General features: G+C 38.1%; 5 protein-coding genes across 5 annotated transcripts; 2 read left to right on the top strand and 3 right to left on the bottom strand.

Annotated features, from left to right (window-relative positions):
- Positions 1-214: 214 nt before the first annotated feature.
- pigx (phosphatidylinositol glycan anchor biosynthesis, class X) lies at positions 215-4,444 on the bottom strand. The gene is made up of 6 exons (XM_030727415.1): positions 4,277-4,444; positions 3,750-3,837; positions 3,526-3,661; positions 3,214-3,427; positions 2,016-2,116; positions 215-1,918 (listed from the first exon to the last, which is right to left on the bottom strand). The coding sequence occupies exons 1-6, from the start codon at positions 4,347-4,349 to the stop codon at positions 1,781-1,783; spliced, it is 750 nt and encodes a 249-aa protein (XP_030583275.1). The 5' UTR covers positions 4,350-4,444; the 3' UTR covers positions 215-1,780.
- Positions 4,445-4,694: 250 nt separating this feature from the next.
- cep19 (centrosomal protein 19) lies at positions 4,695-7,327 on the top strand. Its single transcript, XM_030726562.1, has 2 exons — positions 4,695-4,996; positions 6,197-7,327. Exons 1-2 carry the CDS (start codon positions 4,867-4,869, stop codon positions 6,541-6,543), a joined length of 477 nt encoding a protein of 158 aa, XP_030582422.1. The 5' UTR covers positions 4,695-4,866; the 3' UTR covers positions 6,544-7,327.
- Positions 7,328-7,948: 621 nt separating this feature from the next.
- ing5a (inhibitor of growth family, member 5a) lies at positions 7,949-11,806 on the bottom strand. Its single transcript, XM_030726560.1, has 9 exons — positions 11,564-11,806; positions 11,197-11,375; positions 9,983-10,054; positions 9,637-9,803; positions 9,369-9,477; positions 9,186-9,285; positions 8,941-9,076; positions 8,757-8,818; positions 7,949-8,599 (listed from the first exon to the last, which is right to left on the bottom strand). Exons 2-9 carry the CDS (start codon positions 11,231-11,233, stop codon positions 8,560-8,562), a joined length of 723 nt encoding a protein of 240 aa, XP_030582420.1. The 5' UTR covers positions 11,234-11,375; positions 11,564-11,806; the 3' UTR covers positions 7,949-8,559.
- An 86-nt stretch (positions 11,807-11,892) lies between these two features.
- Positions 11,893-19,228, top strand: plekhb2 (pleckstrin homology domain containing, family B (evectins) member 2). Its single transcript, XM_030726561.1, has 8 exons — positions 11,893-12,078; positions 12,790-12,840; positions 15,809-15,961; positions 16,068-16,170; positions 16,283-16,322; positions 16,527-16,610; positions 16,877-16,991; positions 18,002-19,228. The coding sequence occupies exons 2-8, from the start codon at positions 12,804-12,806 to the stop codon at positions 18,136-18,138; spliced, it is 669 nt and encodes a 222-aa protein (XP_030582421.1). The 5' UTR covers positions 11,893-12,078; positions 12,790-12,803; the 3' UTR covers positions 18,139-19,228.
- LOC115778509 (vacuolar protein sorting-associated protein 4B-like) lies at positions 19,224-25,463 on the bottom strand. Its single transcript, XM_030726558.1, has 11 exons — positions 25,282-25,463; positions 24,369-24,480; positions 24,114-24,258; positions 22,526-22,584; positions 22,329-22,448; positions 22,058-22,214; positions 21,801-21,949; positions 21,491-21,572; positions 21,120-21,339; positions 20,639-20,779; positions 19,224-20,187 (listed from the first exon to the last, which is right to left on the bottom strand). Exons 1-11 carry the CDS (start codon positions 25,300-25,302, stop codon positions 20,086-20,088), a joined length of 1,308 nt encoding a protein of 435 aa, XP_030582418.1. The 5' UTR covers positions 25,303-25,463; the 3' UTR covers positions 19,224-20,085.
- Between the last annotated feature and the right edge of the window lie 552 nt (positions 25,464-26,015).

The raw sequence follows: 26,015 nt of genomic DNA on the forward strand, positions 1-26,015 counted from the left end.
ACAATAAAAAAAAGTTTTCATGTTGCCAACAAAGACAGTGCAATTCAACCACACCAGAGGGGAACATTCATTGCTCTCCATCGACTTTGCATTGTGTGAAGGTGCCTCTACATCACTTCTACAATTACCATAAATGGGTAAATGCCTAATTACCACAGTTCTGGTACATGCACCACCCAACAAGGTGAAGAACACACAAATAAAAATGGAGCTTTTCAGGAGACAAAATTATATTGGTAATGAGGCAAGACAGATCAGTTTGAAGAACAGAAAACCTGGTTTATCCTGACAGCATGAACTGGAGCAGTCTGTCACCCATAAATCAAATGTCCAAATGTTGACACAGGGGCTCACTGTAACAATTCTTCTAAGCAATAAATTGCATACTGCTGGAAGACCTGTTTATTTCTCCTTGAATGGTGCCACATTTGCAAGGAAAATGTATCTGTGGGTTGAGCAGCAGAGTTGTGTATGTGGGTTGCGCCCATGAAAAACTTGCCAAATCTTTTCTGCCACTGCCAAATGGCTTAAGCTGCTATTGACTCGTTTGGTGTTGTTTATTGGATTGGATGGTTGAAGGTTGAAGAAAACATCAACCATCCAACTTATTGACAATTTAACAATTTATTCAAACAGTAGCAAACAGGGGTCTCAGCAGCATGTGGAAGAACAACAGCCTGGCACCTCCTCCTCATGCTGGTCACACTAGTGTGGGATGGCATCCCATTCTTCAATCAGCATTTGTTGCAAGTCAACCAATGTGGTTGTGTCTGTCACTCTGGCACAAACAGCACACCCAAGCTGTTCCCACAAGTGTTCAATGGGGTTGAGGGAGGACTGCAGGCAGGCCAGTCCATCCTGTCTCTAATAGACCCTGCTCTGTGGAGGAAAGGTCCCAAACTGTGGAGATATGTATTTGCCACTAGCTGCAGAATGTCATCTCAAAGTCTCTCTGCATTGTGATTGCCTCCATTGATGACAAGCCTTGTTTTTCCATTGAGGGAGATGCTGCCCCACACCAGCACACTCCTTCCACCAAAAGCTGTCACCTGTTTGGGATTGGCAGAGAAGATTTGGCAAGTTTTTTGTGGCTGCAATCCACATGTTTGGCTCTGCTGCTCAATACACAAATGCGTTTTCCTTACAAATGTGGGGATATGTGGGGATTTAATGGGATATAAACAGGCTTTCCAAAGGTAAAAAAAATTATTGCCAAGAAGCACTGTTACAACAAAAAAATAATCAACCAAATACAACTTTCCTTACTTTTTGTGCACAGTTTATGCCAAAATGTCAATTAATTCAGTGTCAAAATACAGATTGCACTACTGTATACTACAGTCTTATAATGCTATTATTATAGCTTGCAATAACAGCTCCTTTTATGGACAAAAAACCCCAAATAAAATCAACACAGTGCAGACAATTACCACCAAATACCCCAAACAGCAAATTAATTGATTATTATGCGTTGGTTAAACATGTTCTTCACTTAGGTGTGTTAAACTGAATAAATAAAGAAGTATCGTCCTCCCAAAGCAAGGTCATAGCAGGACAAAAGCTTGCACAGATTCCAGGATTCACCAAAACAAACATAGCTACATGGCTGGAATGGAGGGAGAATTATATTGGTATCTGCATTTCTTTCCCATCTGAAATGGTCCTGTGTTTGCAACAATTCAGCAGATAAGGTAGCAACATCCAAAGGGCATCTTCTTGGTCAGTTTTTTCATTAACATTGATTTTAAAAAAAAACATGCCAGAACAATCCTTGCACTGTTTAAATGATTTGATGTTTCCACATATATTTGGACAGTGTCACACAGCAGATCATTGTGACAAGAAGAGTTGCCCCACATACAGGTGTCACCAAAGACCCGTCACCCACTGGGAGCTGGAAACTCACTGGATTGAGCTCCTACAGGGGTAAAAGTGAAAGAGAAAAATGGAACAATTGAGTGTCATGAAAATTCACTTTTTCACTTAAGAACTGATGAAAACTTGTACAGAACCACCTGCTGAGGCTTGATTTTAACCCACGAACAGGTGCTTGAATTGCTGACGGTGCATGGTGCATCTACGGCAGTGTGAGGCTCTAAGCCATCGAGCTGTGTGCCTGGACAACAGAAACAGTTTTAGGATAAAGTGTTTCAGAAAGCCAACATGAAGGGGCTTTAAGTCCCATTTTAGTTTTGACCATATCAGCTTTCAATCACTAAAGTAGTAATAAAAATACTGTATAAATCCAACATTTCAAAGGCATTTATTTTACTCTATGATGGTTGCATTCACAACCACACAATTGAAATGATTTGGTCATTCGTTCCTGCTCCACATTCATTTAAGGTTTTCCCACTCCAACATCATTCTCACATTTAGGTTAATTTTGCAGCCACATAACAATTAGTTTGATTTAATGCATTTGGTTAATTTGTTTCAATACAAATTATTACACTGTTTTGTAAATGATGGCATGCATATTTGGTTTAAATTGTTTTGTCATTAATTTACCTAAGCTGCATTATTATTAGTATTAATTTCTTTTCTCTGTTTTCTTGAGTTGCGTCCTTGCTGCTCTAGTCCTTCTTGTTCTGAATAAAAGAGGAGGCTGGCTCAATAAAGAGGTCAACCTAATGGACTGAACTATCTGTTGACTGCATGGAGGTGAATAGTTTTTCTTTATATCAAATTGAGTTGCTGTCCCCCTGTTTTCCCCCTTTATAATTAAAATGTTTTACTCCATTATTATATAGGTTGAGCTGTTTCTCATTTGTTAGGTCAGTTTGCTGAGTTAAAGACTGCTTTTGCAAACCATTATTTTTAGTAGAGTTCTGTTTAGACATCTCTTTGATAGGGCCAATAATTTATTAAAATAGCCTATTTTAATGTATTTTAAAAAAAATAATTTTTGTAATTCTGAGGTATAATAAAACCCACAATCTGAAAATTACACCTGTGTCTGTATGTCCTTTGGCTGCTTGGTCATTAAAGCAGCATATGCCAAAAAAAAAAAAAAAAAAAAACACCAAATACCGTAATGTTTACATTCTCAGTTTTAGCATTCCCTTTTTGATTAAAAAAAAAAATTCAAAAGGAACATATAGAACATAAAGGTGTCAAAATGTGATCTGAATTTGCTTTTCTTTAACTGAAGTCTGGACTTCTGGATTTACAGAGTCAATAAATACTATAAAATAAACTTCATCCACTTACATTTTTCTGTCCGCAGCAGCAGCTCTGGAACTTCTATGTCAACAGATGTAAACATTTCCCCATCAAAAGAGGGTTTGTGGTAGCGACCGTGTATTGGAATTGTTACTTTTAGTAGTCTGGGAATCGGTCCAGTGGAGGAAGGATACACATAGGTGACAAACTCTGAAGCCTTGTGAGCAGGAACCTCAAGGTCGATGGCTGAATCTAGTAATATCTTACAAAAGTGAACACAGAAACAAATAAAAACATATTTACACACATTGTGTACATGAACACTATGGTTTATAGTAGTTTTTTTGCTTGGTATCTTACCTGCCAATCACTTTGTTCACTAAGGGATGCAAGTTGATATGGATCAACGTAGACACCTCTGGGCCATCTATGAACCAGCAAAACCCTGACACCATTGAGCTCTTCAGATCTGAATTTAACTGTGGTTGTCACCTCCCTAAAACATATTAGAAATCACTGATTCTTTTGAAAAGTAGCCTCAACAGCATAAATGTTTCCTGCTCAGAAAATAAACAGCCAAATACCTATGGAAACCCTTTTTGTTGACCTCCACTGACACTGGTGAGGGATCAAGCCACTGCCTCAGAATATCACAGTGGTTCAGATTTTCATCTGCACAAATGAGCAGATTACACTGATCAGGACAGTAACACCAGGCAGAAATAAGCACGCTTTAATTTTTACTGTAATTGTGAATGTTAGTGTGTGGCTGATTAAAACTGTTTAGCTTTTTGTACATGTCTTTATAATTCTTGCAAATCGCAGGAAGGGATACAGATGTAATTGTGTTATGATTTATTTTTAATTTTTAAACAGTGCTAGATCAGTGAATGCACAAATAAAAAATGATATATTGTAAATCCATGGGTATGTTTACACTTCTCTCTCGCTGTCTCTCTTTTTTGTCTACTGTAAAAAATACCCCCCCTCCCACACACACACACACCTTCTGCACAAATATACCACAAACCTTATCCAAAATAAAACTGAATTTAAATGACTGAATCTACTATCGATTATCGAGTTTTCATATAGGTCCTAGATCACGTACCTTTTTCGATCACACAGTGACATTTCGATAATAATGTGAACGCAGAGACAACACAGAACAATATAAAATACATTAAAAATCTAATGGTCGACGCTGATACTCGTTTACAGTCAGTTTATTTAACTGAAGGACAGCAAAGTTAGCCTAAGCACTCCTTCAGAATGTTTACGGAAGAGGCTTTTTGAAGGACCCTTTTGTAGTTTTAGGGAGGCTGTAATGGTGCCTGTGTACAGATAGAAAAACACAAGCTTCTAACGACACCGCAAGATGAGATTTATAGACATGTAAAGCAATTTTTAGAACTATATGAATGATAACGATACAAGAAGGTTAAATGTTTTTATATTAATTTTTTTTATCCGAAATTAAAAGTCAGGCATTCCAACAGACAGAAGTGTTTGATACCGATTGACCTAAGGCTCTGCAGGCAAACCTGGCAACGCGTAATCGTTTGTGAAGCCGCTCCTTGATTTCTTAATTCATACTGTACATGAGCAGCTATTAATTATGGTTAGGATATTTCCGTTTTAAAAATTTTTAACTGAATGGTCTGTTTGAGTTTGGCTTGTTGGATGTGATATAAGTAGAGGATGCGTTTTGCAGCAAAGCGCTGTGGGGTGCAGTTCAGCCCTCCTTCCATAGTTTTAATTTATGAGCACACGGAAACCAAAAAGGTGCGCAAAAGAATAATACCTGTGAGAAACTTCTCCAAATACTCCGGTAAGGCACAACGTATACTTTGCAACTCATTCATGCATTCTCTGTTTATGCTACAAGATGTAAGGACAGAAATAGCTAACATTAATGTAAATTCAACAGCCAGTGTGGAATTATTATTATAGTCTTGTTTACTGTATATTAATAAAGTAATATTCCAGGAAAACTAATAAACCGTCAAGAGTTGCGAGCGCCTGAAGTTTTAATTTCTACAGTTTTTAGACAACATAGTGAAGAAAGTGTCCCAGGTTTCCAGGTAGATTACCTACAAGGCACTGAGCTCCAGGCTCCTACTACTTTGTGGTAATTTGTAATTTAATAGGAAGATGCATAACTGAAGCCCCATTAAAAGTGAGGGTATTTTAAGTTGATCTGTTATACTCTATTTCCAGCTCCATATTTTTATTGGATTCTCTCAAAGTACCTCTGTATGATTCACACATCAAAATAGTCATTATCCATCTCATACTGGTCCTTGGAGCAAACAGTGAGTTCGTCCACTGGCTGAAACAAATTGTTTTAGATCCTCCTCCTTTAAGGAAATCCTCCTGAGATGACCATATTAGGGATCCTCTTTCACTGATATCACAAAGATCCAAGAGTAGAACGAACTGCCTGAAACTGAGTGTTTAGAGCAGTCTGAAGCCTGAGCTTTTGGCTCACATGGATTACTTGTATATGTTCTGACCTCAGTATTTAAAGCTTTGGCCATGTTTGATACTCTATATAGAGCCAGCCCAATGTTTGATAGGGCCCCTGCCCCTAGCTAAACCCATCACCCACCACCGCACAGCCAATATTAACTATATGTTGTCCGTGCTTGATAATTTGTGCATTATACATCTAACACAACAATTAGCATGGCTTACTTGTGCACTGAAATAAAAACATACAAGCAGACAATGCATTTTTGAAAAAAGTTAGCTTTTTAAATTGTTTTTGAAATTTGCAAAAGGGTAGAACCTTCACAAAGAATATAACTTTTTTTTTCATATACTGTATGAGCACCCACCATTACGATAAAGAAAAGTTTAATAGGTTCACTTTATGTTCCTCCCTTTCTACCTGAACTATATGAAATCAGTCATTTCAGTTGTCGCACCTACATAACTTGTGTGTGTGTAGCTTATTTTGTATTTAAATTACCACAAAGTAACTGGGGAGGAATACTACCAGCTTATTACATCACGCCCTCTCTTCCAGACTACAGCATGGCCGCTGAAAGGCTGAAAAACAACCCTCGGCACAGAGACTACCTTGAGGGTGTTTCCCAGAGCCAGCTCGAGAAGCTTCACATCATCCTGCGCGATCACATGCAGGGCTTCAGCCTGGAGCACAGCCTTTCCTCGTTCCATCTGAACCCTAATGAAGATCTGAACAAGCTGGATGATGAGGAGCTGGCTCGCAAGAAAGGCCAAATGGATGAACTCTTTGAGAAGAACCGGAGGCACAAAGATGATCCTGATTTTATTTATGACCTGGAAGTGGATTTCACTAAGACCACCCAAGGAAAGTGCAGCTGGGATGATGAATCAGATGATGGATTTTGAAACTCTCTCCATCAGTATTTTTGATTAAAAATGTAGATTGCAAACCTACAGTGAGGCAGAAGGAGCATGTGACCTAACTGATGTAGACTGCAATGTTTTGTATCCATATAAACACCAATATAGCAGAAATACTAGAATGCTCTGATGCCAGGATTCACCGTGGTAAACAAAGAGCGGAGCCTCTTTTTTAATCAAGTGAAACTAGAATTATAAATGTGACATAACATGACATTTATCTTTAAGAAAAAATGCATAAATGGTCATTAGGTAAGGCAACAATATTGTAAATATGATATTCTGCTTGATCCACATAGTAATCATTTATCTGACTTGAATACTTGATAAAGCTGGGATATTTCTGGAATTTTGCAATAGGTTATTACAATTTTTTAAGGTAGCCCATTTATTCAGCTGTAACTGCATGGGGGCAAAACATAAGTCTTAGCAAACAAGACAATTTACTTACTTTAAAGTCATAGCCTGGCCTAGTAATAAGTTAGGTGAAAAAGTTGAAAAGATGCGTAGGTTCAAACTTGAAATTTTTAGACTATGGAACACTGATATTAAATTTACAACATCCAGTGACTGCGGTCTCTAAAATTGATGACATAAAAGTGCCCACGTTAATACAAATCAACACACTTGTGTCTGTTACACAGGTAACTAACCCATAGTTTGAGTTTCCTTCATCACCCACAGCTTACCCTCATCTCAGGGTTAAAAAACTCCATTTCTATTGAACCTGCTTTCTGGCACAGGAACCCAGCATCACCAACATTCAAACGTGTTTTGAAAGTTTTAGATCACTCCAGGGTTAGAGGACTATTTTTAAATAAGGGGAAACAAAATCAAGCACTGTTTGTGAACAGCCCATGATCATAAACACACATGTACCATTTCAAGCTGCAATGAACAAAATAATGCACAGATAATAGTGAATCTTTATTTGTTATAAAATACTGAATTTTACAAAATACAAAGACTTTGGTTCTTTTTATTTGTGGCTTACACCTACATGAGTGATATTCACAGTTGAATATGAAAGAAGATGCTAAAATCCTATTAAATAAAATCTGAGTGTACACCAGGAAGTAAGCAATACAACAGATATATCTTTGGAAAAAAAAAAGCATCCACAAAATAGTTTCATATCATACAAAATATATATACTTCCATATATGGTTTGCAATGATGTTCTATGGCAAAGTTTTAAAAGAGATAAACTAAATCATAAAACCAAGCCTGCATTATCAAACCTTTTAAGGGGAAAATGTCATTCAAAGTGCTTAAATACCTCATTCAGTTGACAAGAGACACTGACTGACCATTAGTACCACAATACATTCAAAGAAGTCGCAGGTTACTGTTGAAATACAATACAGAATGACTTTACATTGCTTCGCTAGTTTGGTTTAAGCTAATCAAAGTACTTCTTTTTTTTTTTTTTTCTATTTTTTACACTGGTATCAATTGCAGTCTTTTCGCAGTGCTGATGTATTCCCTACGGAGGTAGTAACAAAAAACAAACTGACAATTCCTTTCCCCATCACCAGTAAGGATTTAGGCATTTAAATTGTAAATTCTCAGCAGGCTATTAATTTGTTTAAAAAAGTTCTTTATAAAACTGACATTTCAAGTATGCTAAAGCCACAATCCGGGTTTTTGAGTTTGTTAGTAATGATATACACATACACAGCAAATGACTTGAGAGGAAGGACTTTCTGAATGGTAATTTGTGAAAACTACACCCAGAAGATTTATCCAGAATAGACAAATAATACATAGGTACACTAGTTATTTTAAAGCTACTGGTCAAAGACAGCTGTCCAAATCCAGTAACATGGACATAGTAAAGCGACAAGTGTAGATAGACTCCAAATCCGGATTAGGCCTTTAAAGAAAGCTGTATGAACCAGCATTTATGTGGTGAGTTGTAAGAACCAAAATATTTTATATATTTATGACACTACAAAACTCTACCAAAAATACAGATATTACATAAGCACTTCTGAAAACTCATTTTTTCTTCTTATCCTGGGTGCATCTCGGACAAAACCTGACAGATTAAAAAGAGAGGAGCGGAAAAAAAAAAAAAAAAAAAAATAAAGTTAAGCCACTGCAGAAAACAGGTATGCATTATAATGAATATTCATGAAAAATTTAATTCTTTTCACAGACAACCAGAATAGCGTTGTTTCTGCTCAAAAACTTACCATTTTCCTTTGGGTTTTGTGGCGAGATCAACACAAGCAAAATGAAACCATTCGATGGGGCACTAAAAAACATGAATAAAAAAATAAACTGTGTCAATGTAAAGAATCAACCTAAACCTGGGGAGTCAAACAGATTCTTACAATAAAAGCTTAAAAATAAGTAAATATAAAAAGTGAAACCTACATCTGGGTTATCGCATCCGATCATCTCTCCATAGGACACCTGATGACACAGGCAGTATGTAGGTTCATTTGGATCGACCGGCATGTCCAACACGTCTGATGGCTGCATAGGCAGGAGAGCGTCACTCAAGTCTGGGCTAAAAAGACCAACATAACATAAAGAGCATTGTTAGAAATAAACCTGATCAAATGTGAGAGCCGATATCCAGTAAACTCGAGTCTGACTGCTTCAAACTTCAAACTCACCTGTTTTTCATTTTTTTCTTTCTGGGAGAATCTTCATCTGAACCTTTCCTTCCTCTTCCCCTGGAGCCACGCTTCTCTCTCAGCCCCCGCACCTCATTTTCTGGGAAAAATATTTGCATTATTCCACACTTAAAACTCTTTTCTTATGTTTTATGATGAAAAGCAACCAGTCACTCGACTCACTTTTCAAAGCTCTGCCTTCTGTACTGTCATAGCTTACTTCCAGTTTCTCCTTTAGCTCATTCTCAAACCGTGCCAAATCTGCATCCAGCCTGCGGATATGTTTGTCCACCTATGGTAAAAGCATTTTATGCATATTATAACCTGAACACATGTACACTTTTAAGTTGCAAATCAGCTAGAAGTGTGGCTTAAAATCCGTATGACATTAAAATCAGTGGACAGGGATAAGACACACATTAAGATATGACAGGATCTGTTTTGGACTGACCATTTCATATGTCTGCATTGCAAGCTGGACCTTGTCATCACTGAACTCTTTGCACTTGCTATAGGCATTCTGGATCTTCTGCAGGTGTTCCACTCTCTGCTCAGAAGCTAGATTCTTCACATTTGCTATGTACTCTTCAGCCAGCTTGTCGATCTCTCCTTTCTTTTCTGTAAAACAGCATGATTGTTATTAGAGTGCTGGATAACAAGATCAAACAATACATGTAAGGTCTCCTTACACCACACATAAGGGGCCTGGCAAACATCATAACACAGCAATAAGTGTCCACAGCTTTAAATCCATAAAGCATTTTACTCACAGTAATGTTAAGAGATTAAATTATCACCTTCAGTCCTGTTGTCCAGGTCCCGCATCAAAGTAAAGTTCCTTTGTAGCTCACATGGTAAGTTTTCAATACCTAAAGAAGAGAATAGATTATATTAATCCTTAACACTTCAATCCATTCATCCAGGAAGTAATGAGTGGAGAATATTATGCAATTAATTACAGTCTAGAAATCATAGTTTTATATTGAAGTCTTCTTCTTCTTCCGGTGGCTAACTTTAGGGGTTTCCACAGTGGATCACCTCTTCCATCTCACCCTATCCCCAGCATCCTCCTCCGTCACACCAACCCTCTGCAGATCCTCCTTCACTACATCCATGAATCGTCTCTGTGGTCTTCCTTTTTTCCTCCTGCCTGGCAGCTCCATATTTAATATCCTTTGTCCAGAATATCCAATATTGGTCCTCTGCACATGTTTAAACCATCTCAACCTCACCTCTCTGACTCTGTCTCCAAACCACCCCTGACACTCATCTCTACCCACTGCATCCTGCCTGCACTCTCTTCTTCACCTTTGATGATAATCATTAATAACAAATTTATTATTCTATTAACATAACAACTTACTTAAAAAAATAACAACGTTGTAATTTTGTACACTGTAAAGTTTCGTAGATATTATATTTGTCCCAATAACAGGCATTATTATTGGTTCATAATAACAATAACTGCCTGGTAAATACAGCCTGTGCACCATGTGACGCACTTCAAACACCCCGCCCCGGCGCGTAAACTGTTACGGGAAACGCGGTAACCAACAGGTTGTAAATGCATGGCGTCTGTTACCCAACAACAAGCACAAACAGTTGCCACAGTAAACAAAGTTAAAAAAAATAAAGGCTGTTAATATAATAATTAAGTTTAAATGCCCTTATATAACCAGTGCTAGTTACACAGCTGCGGGCTGCTCCAATAGTGCATGCACATGAATCTGAAACGATTGCAACCCATACAATCAGCTTTCCTACATGTGTGAAACGGCCAGCTAATCATTCCCCTCTGACTCAAATGGACACCATACATGAAAAGTTTACCTAACTTTAACCCTCACGATCACGATGCTAACCAGTTAGCTGGCGAGCTAGTGACCTAACAACTTGCTAGTTGCTAACACACTGCGCGGAATCCGCCGCCCAAAAAGCTGAAATCAACTAAACCTCTAAAAGTGACATGTTCACCCTGTTAACAACAGTACAGCACGTTACTGATACTCACTGTCAAGGTAATGTTCCAAGTATATTGCCGTCGCCATTTCGGGTTAGCTGTTTAGCTTCTGCGTTATTCTCGTTAGCTCCTCAAACTGTTGCCCAGAGAGAGGTTGGGTTTGTTTTGTAACCTTGGGTCGCCCGTTGGTCAGTGGTTTGCAGTCGCCCGCTTCTATCTGCAGTCTCAGGCTTCTCCGCAGTAAATGAAGCGACGTTCACAAAAACAGAGGAAGTGGCAGTTTACCCCCAGCGTGCCTTCACTCCGAACATGCGTGCTGGAGGACAGGACTCAACTTTGCATGTTCGGTAACTCACATGTAATTAAAAACTTTCTCTGAGTACTATTTATTTACATAAGTAATGATATGAATACATACTTTTGCTCCCAGTCTCCGCTGCTACTGTGATTACTAGTGTATACGCGTTTTACACCAATTTAATGTACTGTTAACTGGCAGCCAGAAATGATGAAACCAACAAGGAGATTCGTCACAGGCCCAATACCAGAGCAATCATAATAATAAACATGAGGAATATTAACACAAGGCTGCCGACCATGTGATTGCGAAACGTTAGAAAGGAACTTCAACGAGCGCGCCCTCGTTCCGTTTGCTAGCACTTTCCACCGCTGTCAGCTGATAGGTTACGTCATCCAAAACAAACGCCTCCCTCTCATCCCCTAATAAATAAATAAAAAAAAGAACGGCTGGACGTCCGTGAAGACGGCCTGTGGGCGGGGCTTACGGCATCCGCCGTGTCCGCTCAGTTTAGCGGTCAGCGCTCTCCGAAGAAGGCATCTTCTGTTTTGTTTTTTTGCATCTCACTTCCGTGTTTGGTGTTTCCTTACGAAAGGCTTGATCTTATCCCCCAAAACATTAAAGAAATCAAGAAAGTAAGTAATTTACCAAGCGCCTTTGCAATTACGTGTGCTTACATCGTCGGTTATAAGAACAAGTTGTGGTGTTTTAGCTTACTTATAAACACTGAGTCGACAGGTTAGCTTTGTGACGGCGACGTGTTCATTTAAAAAAAACCGCTTGCAATTAGCAATAACCTAGATATCACAGAAGTTATCAGTTTATTCATGTTATTACGGGGTTTGCTACGGGTTGCATCAGCTGTTATTGAACTCTTCTTCATCATTACACTATAACTCATGAAGATGACCTACTCACAACTGGCCTAGCTATAACTGAAACCAGTATCCTAGCTAAATAGTGAACAAATTACCTAAGAAATGGTTAAAGAAGTGAAACTGGCCGTTATCTGGTGTCCACTAATGTAATGTCCATTTATTAAATATGGTGTGCATGTTTCTGATCATGTGGTCACTGCCTTGAGCCGCTGTTGTGACTTTTTTCATCTTAAACTTTAGTCAAATCACTCAGCCACCTTCAAACTGTACTGTTGTACATAATTTGTTTAGCCTTTTTTTTTTTTTCTTTTTCTTTACAACCTTTGTTTCTGCAAATATATTTGTGAACTTGCTAACAGCGCAAACAGTCACGAGATTTGTGTTATATATGCCACACCCAGTCATATGCTGTTAGAGTGCTTCAGTAATAGCATGTACTCTCTAATGTGTTTACATTTTATTCTTTAGGTGTTACTTCTAAGATGGCTATGGTAAAGAGTGGCTGGCTTCATCGACAAAGTGAGTAATATAGACAGATGACACATTAAAGGAAAAGCACGAATGTTTGAGCCCTACAATAAGGGGATCTGTTGGGTCTTTATCCTGGTTTAGGTCACCTTTATCCCATAATGCAACATTTCTAGCCTGATAGTAGTGATAGAAATAGAGATACAGTGCTGTGAAAAATATTTTTCCCTCCTTGATTTCTTTCTGCCTTTTTCCCCCCTGTTTTTTGTCACACTTTTTCAAACAAATGTTAATATTTGACAAAGATAACCTGAGTAAATACAAAATAATGTTTTTAAATGCTGACTTCATTTATCAAGAGAAAAAAGTTATTCAATTCTACCTGCCCCTATGTGAAAAAGTAATTGCTCCCCTTGTTAAATCATTAATTAACAGTGATTAAATACTTTTTTTTTTTTGAAAATTTAGTTCAGTTTCACAATCCACACCCAGGTCTGATTACCGATAGTACTGTTGAATCAAGAAATCACTTAGATAGAACCTGTCTGACAAAGTGAAGCAGGCTAAAAGATCTCAAAAAGTAACACACATTATGCCATGTTCTGAAGAAACTCAAGAACAGATGAGAAACAAAGTCACTGACATATATCTGTTTGGAAAGGGTTACAAAGCCATTTCTGAGGCTTTGAGACTCCAGCGAACCACAGTGAGAGCCATTATCCACAAATGGAGAAAACTTGAAACAATGGTGAACCTTCCAAGGAGTGGCCAGCCTACCAAAATTACTTCAAAAGTGCATCAACGACTCATCCAGGAGGTCACAAAAGAGCCCAGAACAACATCTGGGCTCTTTTAATGTACTTTTAATGCAGGTCTCATTTGTTTCAGTTAAGGTCAGAATTCATGATTCAACAATAAGAAAGAGACTGAGCAAAAATGGCATCCAAGGGAGCGTTCCAAGGCGAAAACCACTGCTGACCAAAAAGAACACAAAGGCTCATCGCACATTTGCCAAAAAAAATCTTGATGATCCCCAAGACTTTTGGGAAAATATTCTGTGGACTGAGACAAAAGCAGAATTTTTGGAAGGTTTGTGTCCTGTAACATCTGGTGTAAAACTAACACTGCATCATACCAAGAGTCAAACGTGGTGGTGGTACTGTGATGGTCTGGGGCTACTTTAGGACCTGGATAACTTGCTGTAACTGATGGAACCAGCAATTCTGCTCTCTAGCAGAAAATCCTGCAGGAGAATGTCTGGCGATCAGTTCGTGCCTTGAAGCTCAAGCACACTTGGGCTATACAGCAGGACAAGTCCACCTCTGAATGGCTTAAAAAAAGACAAAAATAAGGTTTTGCAGTGGCCTAGTCAAAGTTTGGATTTAAATATGATTGAGATGTTTTGGCATAACCTTAAGCAGACCGTTTAAGCTAGAAAACGCTCCAGTGTGGTTGAATTAAAACAATTCTGCAGAGAAGAGTGGGCCAAAATTCCTCCACAGGGATGTGAAAGACTCATTGCCTGTCATTGCAAATGCTTAATTGTAGTTCTTGCTGCCAAGGTTGGCACAGCCAGTTATTAAGTTTAGCAGGTAATTCATTTTTCACACAGGGCCAGGTAGGTTTGGATAGCTCGTTTTCATTTAATAAATGAAATCATCATTTGAAACTGCATTTGTATTTTCTTGGGTCACATTTGTCTAATATTAACATTTGTTTGAGGACCTAAAACAACCAAGTGTGACACATATGTAAAAAAATAAGAAAGAGGGCAAAAAAAAAAAACTGATTAAAGGAATATTTCTTTGAAGAATGATTTTCCATCACTCCAGTTAAGATTCAGAGAGGTCATTCCATGTCAAATGATCACATGCTTCCAGCCTGACCAGCCTTGATTTTTCTTACAAAATTGCAGTGTGATCATACACTTCTTAATAGGAAAACTACCAAGTTTTATCTTTCTACTGCTATTATACATTTTAATCAGTTTTCAAGCCCCATTAGTTCTACAGCTAAAGACTGTACTGGGGTCACCATTCATACATAATTTAGTCTAGTGCATGACACACATTATGGAAATTTAAGCTCTCCATCACAAAATCTGTCAATTTTACAAATATTAGAATATACACTCAGAGGTGGATGCTGCCTGTAAACAAAAATATGAATTTTTCAAAAAGAAATTTTTTTGGCAAGTGAGGCAGAGCACAGAGATTTTGGATATGTTAATACCAGACACCGACTCTTTCTAGAAATGTCAAACTGAAGTTGTTTAACAATGTTGTTTTTTTTGTTTTGAATATCACAGTGTACTTGCGTGAAAATACTTTTTTCCCATTTCATTTTCAAGCTCCGATATCTTTAAGAGCATGCATCTGATTTGAGTAGTTTCATGATGAAGCGTACGCCTCGTATGTGGGAATATGTGTTACAGATTTCAGCCCCGCATCTTTTAAACTGTTCTTTCTACAGGCCTTCAATTATGGTAGTGCAGGCTGAACTATCAGATTTTCCAACAAATTCACACTCTCAGAATTTTATGTTGAACTTCTGCTACGCTTGTGAAATTCTATGTTCCTGAAGTCATAGTAGCAGATATTTGACCTACAAATGCGAAGGACATAACGGAAGTAGTTCTCTAAATGTAGCTATTTGAAAATGGCGCCACAGAAAATGCTGCTTAGAAAAGGCTTGAAAAGGCCCCTAACCTTATCAGATTTTTTAATATGAGCAAACTAATAACAATAGAAAGCCAAAATGTGGTATTCCGACTAAGAAGTGTATCGTTACCTTGAAATTCTTTTGGAAAAATCAGCGATGGTCAGGCTGGGAAGTCTTCTTAAATTGGGTCAGCTGATACAGAATGACTCAGACCCATCAGATTTAATGCAGTTTCTTTTTTTCCCTCTCTATAAATAAACAATACAGCCATAAATGTGTGAAATATTCACATGGTTACGATGAAGTGACATCCTTTGGAAATAAACAAAAACCTGACTGTACCACGTTTCCATGTCAGGTACCATCCTGCGTCGATGGAAAAGAAACTGGTTCGACTTATGGGCTGACGGACGACTCGTGTTCTACAATGATCAACAACGGCGTGACATGGAGGATGACATCCACATGAGGGTCAACTGCATTAACATCCGCAACTCTGCTGCATGTCAGGGTGCTTATCATCCAGGGCTAAAGCTTATGCTGCTATAATTACCCACCTCTTTGCTCTCATTTTAAACATTTTATCACCCCGTTTGTCCTGCTGCATTGCTTCTTAGAGCTGAACCCACCGGAGGGGAAGACACGTGATGCCTTGTTCCAGATAGTGTGCAGAGATGGACGGGTCATCAGCCTGTGTGCGGACAGTGCAGATGATGCTCTGTAAGACTGCACGTGCACACTGAGTCATTATATCAGTTTGATGTATTCAAGTAAAGGTAGTTAGAAGAGACATTTTAATCTCAAGATGATATGGTTTCTGCTTTTGTTGTAGGGCATGGACTATGGCACTTCAGGATGCCAGAATTAACATGGTGAGATTCTGAGTGTTGTTGCAGCTGACAGCTTGTCATTATCTTTGTTATTACCTGAATAAGCTCTGAATACACCTGAAATCAGAGTGACTTGAGCACAGCAGAACTGTCCTCCTGAGAGTAATACTGAATATTTCTTGGTTGTTAACATTCATCTTAATAACAAATTTTGGTGGGCTAATTTTTGTTGCTTCTTATTTTTAGGTGGCCACTGCTCCTCAGATTGGCTTTGCACAGGAGGTGATGGCGTCTGCTCCTCCCCCCTACTCGGAATATCCTCCCCAGCCGGTGAAAAACAATTTTAACGCACCTTCCTTTTCGTGTTCGGAACTGAATAAAATTGCTTTTCAGTGTTAAAGTCTTTTATGAAAATAGTGCTTCTCACAAGATGTTTGTACATTATCCTTAGTTTTTGCATTGTGTGTCATATTTAAGCACTACAAAACCAACTCAATGGTCAAAGTGAAACAAAAAAAAAAAGCCATCTAATATGAAGGGTTTATTAGTACAGTTACATCTTTAATATGACTTATGTCATATTAATATTTTGACAGATGTATGCCCCGGGCCCGTATGGAGACTACACTGCACCTCCCCCACAGGTCACACAGGTCGTATACACTGCTGATGGGCAGCCCTACACAGTTGCTTATCCTTATCAGTACCGGGGTAAGTAACTGAACATTTCACAGTAAACAGTTAAAGTATACCGTAAAGTAAACTTGAACTGAACATATAGTACCTCTCACAATCTTTCTTAGGTTTAATTGATCCTTTCTGTACTTTCTATATTACTTGTATTATGCATGTCTAGTAAGGATATACAGCAAAATATGACCATCTCAGTCTGGCGTGAGAGAGAAAACAACAAAAAAACGTCTATAAGAAACATGATGCTAAAGACTCTGGAGGTAATTTCCTGCAACAAATCTGTACTGCTAGTTAGCTGCGTTCCCATGCATTGATGCATATGAGACAGCTGCCAAGATTCAGACTCATTTAAAAGCGGAAACACCGCAAATGCTAATGCTGACATGCTCAGAATGGCTGTGTCCAAAATTACAGAATATTTATTGCACTAAAATCGCATTTGAGATGCCTCAGTATGCCCAAAACCTTAGTCTGTACCCAATACTATGCCAAGTGTGCATTATTTCCAGAGGAATATTAGAATATGGAAGCAATGTTGATGTTACTATGTTGCTGTAAATGCCTATAATGCAGTGCAGTAGTTGGATGCAGTCTATATAAGAAATCTTCAGTTTAAGCATTTAAGTAAAAAGGTTTCCACTTTGCACTACATAAATTGTTATGCATTTTATTTGTAGTAATTTTTACTTTCCTCTTTGCCAGGTCTCTCTTGAACAGGAGATTTTAATCTCAATGAGACTTTTACCTGGATAAATAATGGATATAATAATACTGTCACATACCATATTAGTTACTGTGCCCACATTTGCTCATTAGCAAAAAAATAAAAAATTATCCTGGTCTAGGAAATAGACAAAAATCTAAGTACGCAAAAGTTATCTGAATCCATCCTTAGGGGTTTTCATGACATTCAAAAACTTAAAAATCTATTTTTTTGTGACTAGAGGCTAAAGTGAGAAGGGAAAATAATTAGATTTAGTTTAAATTCTTTCTTTTAATTAAACAACACAAAAACTTGTGTCTTGTAGGTGGGTACATCGCTCCTGAAGTGAACCATGTCATCATTCGGGAGCGACAGCGTGACGACGGAGGAGACGTGGCGTTGGGCATGCTCGCTGGAGCAGCAACCGGTTTAGCAATTGGCTCTCTCTTCTCTGTCTTCTAGTGTCAGAACCAATGTGCTTCTAGCAGCACAAGGCTCTCTCCACCGTATTCACATCATATAGCCTCTTCTCTGTATCATCATGTGAGTTGGAATGAAACGTGTCTGTTGGGCTAAATCTATGAAGCATGATTGTGATGTGCAGTGAACTGCTCACTATTTACTCTTAGCACTTTCATATATAGTCTGTGTTGTTGGTTACCAGCATTATTATTTTTTTTTTCTTTTGTGTTGTCTGAATATGATTGTTCTTAACCAAAAAAAACATGATCTAATATAAGCATTACTTAGGATGATAGGAAAGACACTACTCCTTTCATGAACACTTCAGGTCCTCTCAGTTCAGTTGGTTTTCCCTTTCATGGCGCACAGATGTTTTTATTACACTGATTTTGTGTTTATTTCTGTTTATTGTATATTTTGTTATTTTAATGTTTTTGTTGTTGTAATTTTGCAGTATATATTTGGTTAAGTAATTAGTGGTGGAAGCAGCCTCAGGTGAGTGTCGCACACACAAAGCAATAATCACTTTGAGTGCAGCATTCTGAGGAACCCGTTTGATGGACTCTGGTTTGATTGTGTTGTCTTTACCAGACAGAAGTCTGCGTCAAAGTGGAAAGGGACATCACTCCTTTGGATTCATATATGCACAGTTTATGCTCTTTCTTTCACTGGCAGCTGTTAAAGCATACTTTTGTTTGAAAGTGTGTTTGAAGTGTTTTTTTGTTGTTGTTGTTTGTTTAACCTCCATAGACTTAGGAGCACTCAGCAGATAAATCATTCTCTTGAGACATTTTAATTGGCTAGGACCCTTAAAATCTGAAGTTTTGCTCGATGGAAAACATGTTGGTCTGCATTTCAAACAGATATTTTGATTATTATTGAAAGATGTGTAAGAAATTTTGTTTTGCAAGCAGCTTAACGTTGATGTCATTTTTTTCTTCTACAGGTCTTAATTTGTTTGCACCTGTGAAATTAATAGTTACTCATCAAATGTACCAATTAAATTATGATTTACCCTGCATTAGAAATATATATAAATATGATAGTTAACTAAGAGATGTATTTTAACAAATAAACATATTCACAAATGTTTTGTTTCCTTTATTTAACCCTGAGACTTCTGTTCACAGAACATATCCAGTAGAATACAAGAAAAGTGCAAGTGACCTTTTTTTTAATTCATGCAAACCCAAAAGAAATATTTAAAGGCAGCACAGTTGGAGCATTTTCTTTTATAAATAACTCTGATCATAATAGACTACAAAAGTTGGACAGTTTAGAAGTAGAGCTGAAGTATAACAAGGTGTCACAATGATTTATCAAGACAAGATGGGGAAAAAGGTGCAGAAAATATGCAAAGAATCAGAATTTAAAAATGATTTCATTAGTATTATTACATTTCAGTAGAAACCCCAGAAGATCCTCATTGAAGCCATTAATGATAACTCTGTATGTAGTGATTGCTAGTGTTCACAGATTTGACCGTATAAGTGCCAACCATGACACTAGTTCTGTTAATCGCAGTATCATCTGCCTTAGACGACAGAAAGTGTGCTACCCACTGTTGCCATCATACACACTGCACATATGCATTTAAAAAAAAAGGCTTTGGTTTGAAATAAGTTAAAGAAATATGAAAAACCCTTAAAAAAATAATGTAAACGTGAACTTCAGTGGATCGATAGATTAATATGGCAGAAATAGTTGATTCATCAACTGGTTGGTTGATTAAAAAAAACGATCTACGACTGACATAGAGATTAATATTTTTTGTCAGCTGTAAGACTGAATACATGAGCTTTGGCCCATTTAACCTGTGAAATTTTCCACCATTTTTGACACATAATAGTTGAAGAGCTGAATCAAATGATCAGAAGCATAACTGACAGTAAATATAATTGTTACTTGCAGTCCTATTTATGAGTAGAGACATATTTAGAGTATTTTTTAGCCTTCTTGACCAAAATCTTCAGTAAACTTCTTCAGCTTCTCCAAGTCCTGCTCGTTCACTGTCGGCTTGGTGTTGCTTAGTGACCTCAGCATGTCAGCCTGTATGGAGAGGATTGGGTAGGTCAGAATAGTTTCTATCACTGTGTTTGTCTGACAGAGACTGAATGCGATTAAGTCTCGCCCACAATGAAGGAAAAACAACAATTCATGGCTGTTCACTGACTTGGATGATGCCTCTTTATCAATTTCATCCACTAGCAAAACACTGATTCCCGTAGCCTTCTATAAATGGCTTCACTCTTCAGAGCTGGAAGCTACGTACAGCTTTCATGCTGTGTATGGCATTACCTTAGTGCAGTAGTATCTATGAGAAAACTAGGCATAAGATGCTAAAATAATCTTCTGAAATAGCAAAATGTAACATTTTTGGCCACCGTAAAGGACTCAGAGTCTTTTAGCCCGCAGTTAGCCCAGTTGCTGGCCTCACAGTTTTCCTATCCAGTGGGCGTGGTTTTCAGATCAACTAATGAATGAATGAGGCTTCTCTTACCATGGACACAACTGGCTCTAGAAGTTTCTCTCCAGGGACTTCCACCCAACTCATTTCAAGGGCGTTGGGATCTCCAGGTGAGCACGGAGTGAGCAGGTCATCCACCACAGTGCCAGGATTGTTCCATGATGATCCTCGAACCTGAATTAGTACGTGCAGATGGACAGGAATAAGGAAACGCTATATTTTAGGGTGAGAAATTTATTATGTAGCTTCAGTTTTGGAAAGGCTACTGCTCACAGTATTTCTGAGCTGCGATAACACTTGTGGGTAATAGAAACAAGCTGTAGACATGCAATTGATATGCATACAATTAATCTAACTGTATGTAAAGGTAAGACAAGTATCTTGTCAGATGTACCCATTTCTTATTTTGGAATAATATATTCCAGCTGGATTCCCTCACCAGCTTTTCTTGCATTTAGAAATATGACAAAAAGCATAATAAGAGCATGTCAGGGAACAGTTCCTGTGGTTTTACCTTTTTGAAGTGAGTGGCTGTCTGAACCTTCCTGACAGGTTGCATGAGAGCATCCCTGACGATTATACTGATATCAGCTCCAGAGTAGCCCTCTGTCTTTTTACCCAGAGTCACAAAATCAGCCTCTGTCAGGTCGCTGGGGGTAGAGCCCAGATGCAGTTGAAACATGTAGGAACGAGCATGTTCCTCCGGCAGAGGAATGTAGATTCGCTTTTCAAACCTTAGACACAGACAAAAGGTTCAGTTAGACGTTATGAAGCACTAAGCCTCTTAAATCACAGTTGTTATCTCACACTATATTGACACAAAGCAGTACTGGATGATATGAGAGGTAATTAGGTAGGGGCTATTTGTATAGAAACAAGTCTGACCTTCTCCTGATAGCGGAGTCCAGTGTCCACGGTATGTTAGTTGCACCCAGGACCAGGATTCCCTCATTATCATTACCAACACCTGAAAGGAGAAAAGACTCCACATTTTCATGTTTTTGTGACAAAATAAACATAAACAGGTGACTTTGGGCTGCAAGCTCTTATAGGCAATTTTTTAGCCAAAATAACTAATCATGAAAACAATCAACTGTCATCAGTAATGGAACTATCAGCCACAGCCCATGACACTTCTTAAACTTAAAACTACATCTTTTCAGCTCTTGGCCCAAATTTGTGTCTTCTTACTCACCCTGCATCTGGACGAGGAACTCCGTCTTGATTCTGCGAGCTGCTTCACTCTCATTTTCGCTCCTGGAGCCACAGAGGGAGTCGATCTCGTCAATGAAAATGATCGATGGTTTGTGTTCTCTGGCTAACGAGAACAAGTTCTTCACCAGCCTAAAGACGAACAGATGTGGAAAAAAACAGATGTTTTTAAATTTTATTTTGGACAACCTGTTTGTTGTATTCCCGGCTTTGTCACTGGGTAAAGAACCTGGGGCTCACTTTTCACTTTCTCCCAACCACTTAGACACGAGGTCAGAGGAAGAGATGGAGAAGAAGGTGGAATTGTTAGCTTCTGTGGCCACCGCCTTGGCCAAGTAGGATTTCCCTGTTCCTGGAGGGCCAAACAGAAGGATCCCCCGCCAAGGTGTTCGCTTTCCTACAGAAACAGATGTAGTATTTTTAAAACAAACAAACAAACAAACAAAACTCCCACAAACACATATTCACAGCACTTTCAGAAGGTGTAAAACTTGGCTTGTGTTTTTCCTGCCTGTAAACAGATGCGGGAATTTGATGGGCAGGATAACAGCTTCTTTCAGGGCTTCTTTGGCTCCCTCAAGTCCAGCAACATCGTCCCACTTGACGTTTGGCTTTTCCATAACAATGGCACCTATAAAATCAATGAGTTTGAGAAAGACCAAAACATTTGCCATTTAAGTGTCATTAAATTCGGTCAGCGGTACGCACCTGAGAGCTGATTTTGGAACTTCTTTTTTTCTGAATCATCTGCTTCATCACTTTCATTCCTAAAAGGAAAAAAAAAAAAAAAACCTTATGAATGATCCTTCACGTTTTTTCACAAAAAGATACATCTTACTTCTGCAGAATAAATTGAAAAAACTAACGTAATAAAGAATAATCCAAATTAATGCTAAAAAAAACCCCCCTAAATTTAAGAGTTCATCCTTCCTTCCCAAACTGCTTACTAATGACTGTCTTATGTGTGATTTCTGAATGAGAACACCAGGTGGCACACTTTACCAGCAAAGGCAGAGACATAGGGCACATCAAAAATCAACAAGTAAAATATATGTTTATATAGCCTTACTTTGGCTCTTAAACTTATTGTTTGATAATAATTTCCGTGAAACAAACACTCAGAGTTAGAGATTTCTGGAGAGTTGAATACAAAGATTTAAACAATATGTACTTAAAAAGGAAATGGTGATATTGTTCAATTGATAATCTTTAAAAAAAAATGCTCCCCATAACTGCAAGTATGCCAAAAGGGCCTGATTTTAACTACACAAATAAAAATTGGTAGATCTTGGGCGCTGAGACTTTGTGGTTTAAAGCACACCTGCTCTTTGGGTTATACATGTGCAGAAACACAAAACTGAAAAAAGCCTTCTGAAGTTGAATACAGATTGGAAGAGTTAAGAGATCAATAAATCACATCCTCAGTCCTAATTTCTCTAAAAGTCTGAGTCGTTCACACAGCAAGGGCACAGTAAATCACATTTTAGCCCACAAGGAGCAGAGCACATGAATTTAATTTCTGTCATAACACTGTATAAATGCTCTATTTGAATAGTTAAAAATGTGTTACAGCAGTGTCTGCTATGTAATGCATTTCAGTCATAAAGCATACTTGGCAGAATGACCTGTCTGATGTGTGTACAATTGAGTGTGGTTTTGTCGTAGTAATCTGTTGTCATCTGCAGGTGATTTAAAAACTGTAAAGGCAAGTGGGTGATCATGCATAACAGCAGAGCAACACTTGAAAAAAATCAGAGGCGGCAGATTTATTATCATACGTGTCCTGTTGCCATCAGCTGAGTGGAAAGGTTTAATGGACTGAAGGAGAAAATTTTCATGCAGTATAAAAACACTGTTGACACCTGATTAAATGCGACTTACTCATCCATTTATAGATAAATACAGGCTGGCTTACAGATGCTCCTGCTTCAACTACATTAAATGTTAATTAAATGCATCGAGTGGCTGGAAAGTGAATAATTAAAATGGTTTGTTTACGTGTTAAGTGTTATACATAAATATTGTTGCACAGTCGTTCCAATAATTTTGCCCGCTGTTGCTGATTAAATCACCAAAGTGGATGCAGACTGATCGATGGTGCTTCTGAGAGAACTTTTGGCAGTGCAAAGCGCAAAACTAAAGTCAAATAACTCACAACTTTGTCCACTATTATTAGGATCAAATTACATTTTTCTTTATCAGCAAGTTACCCAACCTGCAGAACAGAGCTCCAACAGTAAACAAGCAACAAATACTGTGACATGGACTCATTCTCAGATTTATTGATCACTCTCACCCTTTGTCACCGGATTCTTTGACAGGTTTAGCTGGAGGAGTATTCTCCTTCTTCTTCAGATATTGCTTGAGCTGCTCAGCTCTGTCCAGGTAGTCGGCACACTTCGCCCTGATGCTCTGCTTCGCCCGTTCGCCTTGCGTCTCATCTGCAGTAGTAACAACACAAAAAGTGACTTAGATCATTCATGTGGAATGGAAGTGGAATAAGAAATACCACAAAAGATGTATAAATCCAACAATGGTACAAGTTCCTCACACTTAACAACATGAAGGAAGTATTGCACTGCATGCTGATAGCATCTGAGGGCCTCTTCATAGTTTTTGGCCTTGTCTTCCTCTGCAGCCTTGCTGGCCAGATCTATAGCTTTCTGTGAATAAACAACATGAAAGAGAAGGATTAATGGTACAACTTTCTAATAAGTTGTTACACATAGTAACTTTTTTTTAGTGTATCTCTCAATCCTTTTGGTTGTTGTTTGTGCTTCTTGATTATATGCTTGGTCATATATGCAGGTAAGGCATATAGTGTCGAATTACAAAACAGCACAGAGCATTCAAAAGTATTATAAATAAGTAACTGAAGATACTAAAATAGGGGGCACTGTGATTATATACAGCATTTTAATTTAGGTATCTTTATTAATATTGATGATTCAGTCTAGTGGTTCCCATCCAGTGGGTGGGACCTCTCTTAAAGGATTACTGAAAACATCTGAGGGGACAAGAAAAGAAAAGAAACCGCTTAAATTATCCATTTTTCATAAATGTAAAAAGTCCAGCTCTGCCCTGTTAAATGCCCTGAGGCAGAAACGTTAAAAAGTAACTTTATGTAACCAAAGTATTTTAGTATATTTACTTTCCTGCTTTTCATCGCTCTAAAAGTGATAAACACTAATCAAGTATATTTCACTATAAGAAAGCCTATATGATGTTAAAGTTTCTTAATCTATGAAACATTAGCAGTGATTCAATAATGTCACGTTTTTCCCATTAGTTATAATCATGAAACCTGTTACTGAATTTTAAGCTAAATATTTTTTAGTTGGATAATTTTTAGACTCTGATTTAGCCAGTTAAAGTAATTTAAAGCCCCAGTTTGCTTGTTTAAAAAAAAATGTCTCTTGAGTGGACAGTCTTATGCAATCAGTCAGTAAATATCTGTCACTCACCTGTAAATTACTGCCCGCCATTAGATGTTATGTCGGTCAAAGTTTTTTTCAAATAAAGCTGTAACCTCGCTCCCTTCTTTTGTTTCCCCGCTCTGTATTATCTATTACATATGTTTTACTGTCGAACAACTTTAAAAACCAAACATCCCCAAAGCTTTGGCTCTCTTCCGCATCAACAAAAACTCGACAGTCACTTCCGCGGTGGTCACGTGACGTGAAGTAGTTTAACAGCTGAAGTTTCATCCGTGCATTAAAAAATGTATTTAATTTGTCAAACTTACTCTATAGACGTGGATATTCATAATCGATTTCAAATTTCTGGGCCCCCAGAATTAAATAAATAAAATCTCAGCACAGGTGAGTTACACTTATGTGTTAATACTGACCTCTGGTGAGTATTAGTCATATAACTAGTACATCGTAGTATTTCTAAAATACCTATGTAATATCAGTATGTCTGTGTAGATTCTCAGTTATCCAGGTCATAGTAGTCTCTGGAGCTTGAAAAAGGCGACTGGACTTCTTTTTGTTTCTTGAAGACGTTTCACCTCTCATCCGAAAGGCTTCTTCAGTTCTCAACCAAATGGTGGAGAGACCCAGGTATTTAAACCCCTGTGGGCGTAGTCCCCTGGAGGTGGTTATGACCCTCTATTGATCATGTGCGTGAACACATGTGCCCAGGTGTGAAGGGGGCGTGGGTCAGATCAGGATGAAAGTTTCAGCCACTCTCTCCA

The sequence above is a fragment of the Archocentrus centrarchus genome, chromosome 4 (assembly GCF_007364275.1).
Source record: "Archocentrus centrarchus isolate MPI-CPG fArcCen1 chromosome 4, fArcCen1, whole genome shotgun sequence".
In the NCBI taxonomy this organism is placed as follows: Eukaryota; Metazoa; Chordata; class Actinopteri; order Cichliformes; family Cichlidae; genus Archocentrus; species Archocentrus centrarchus.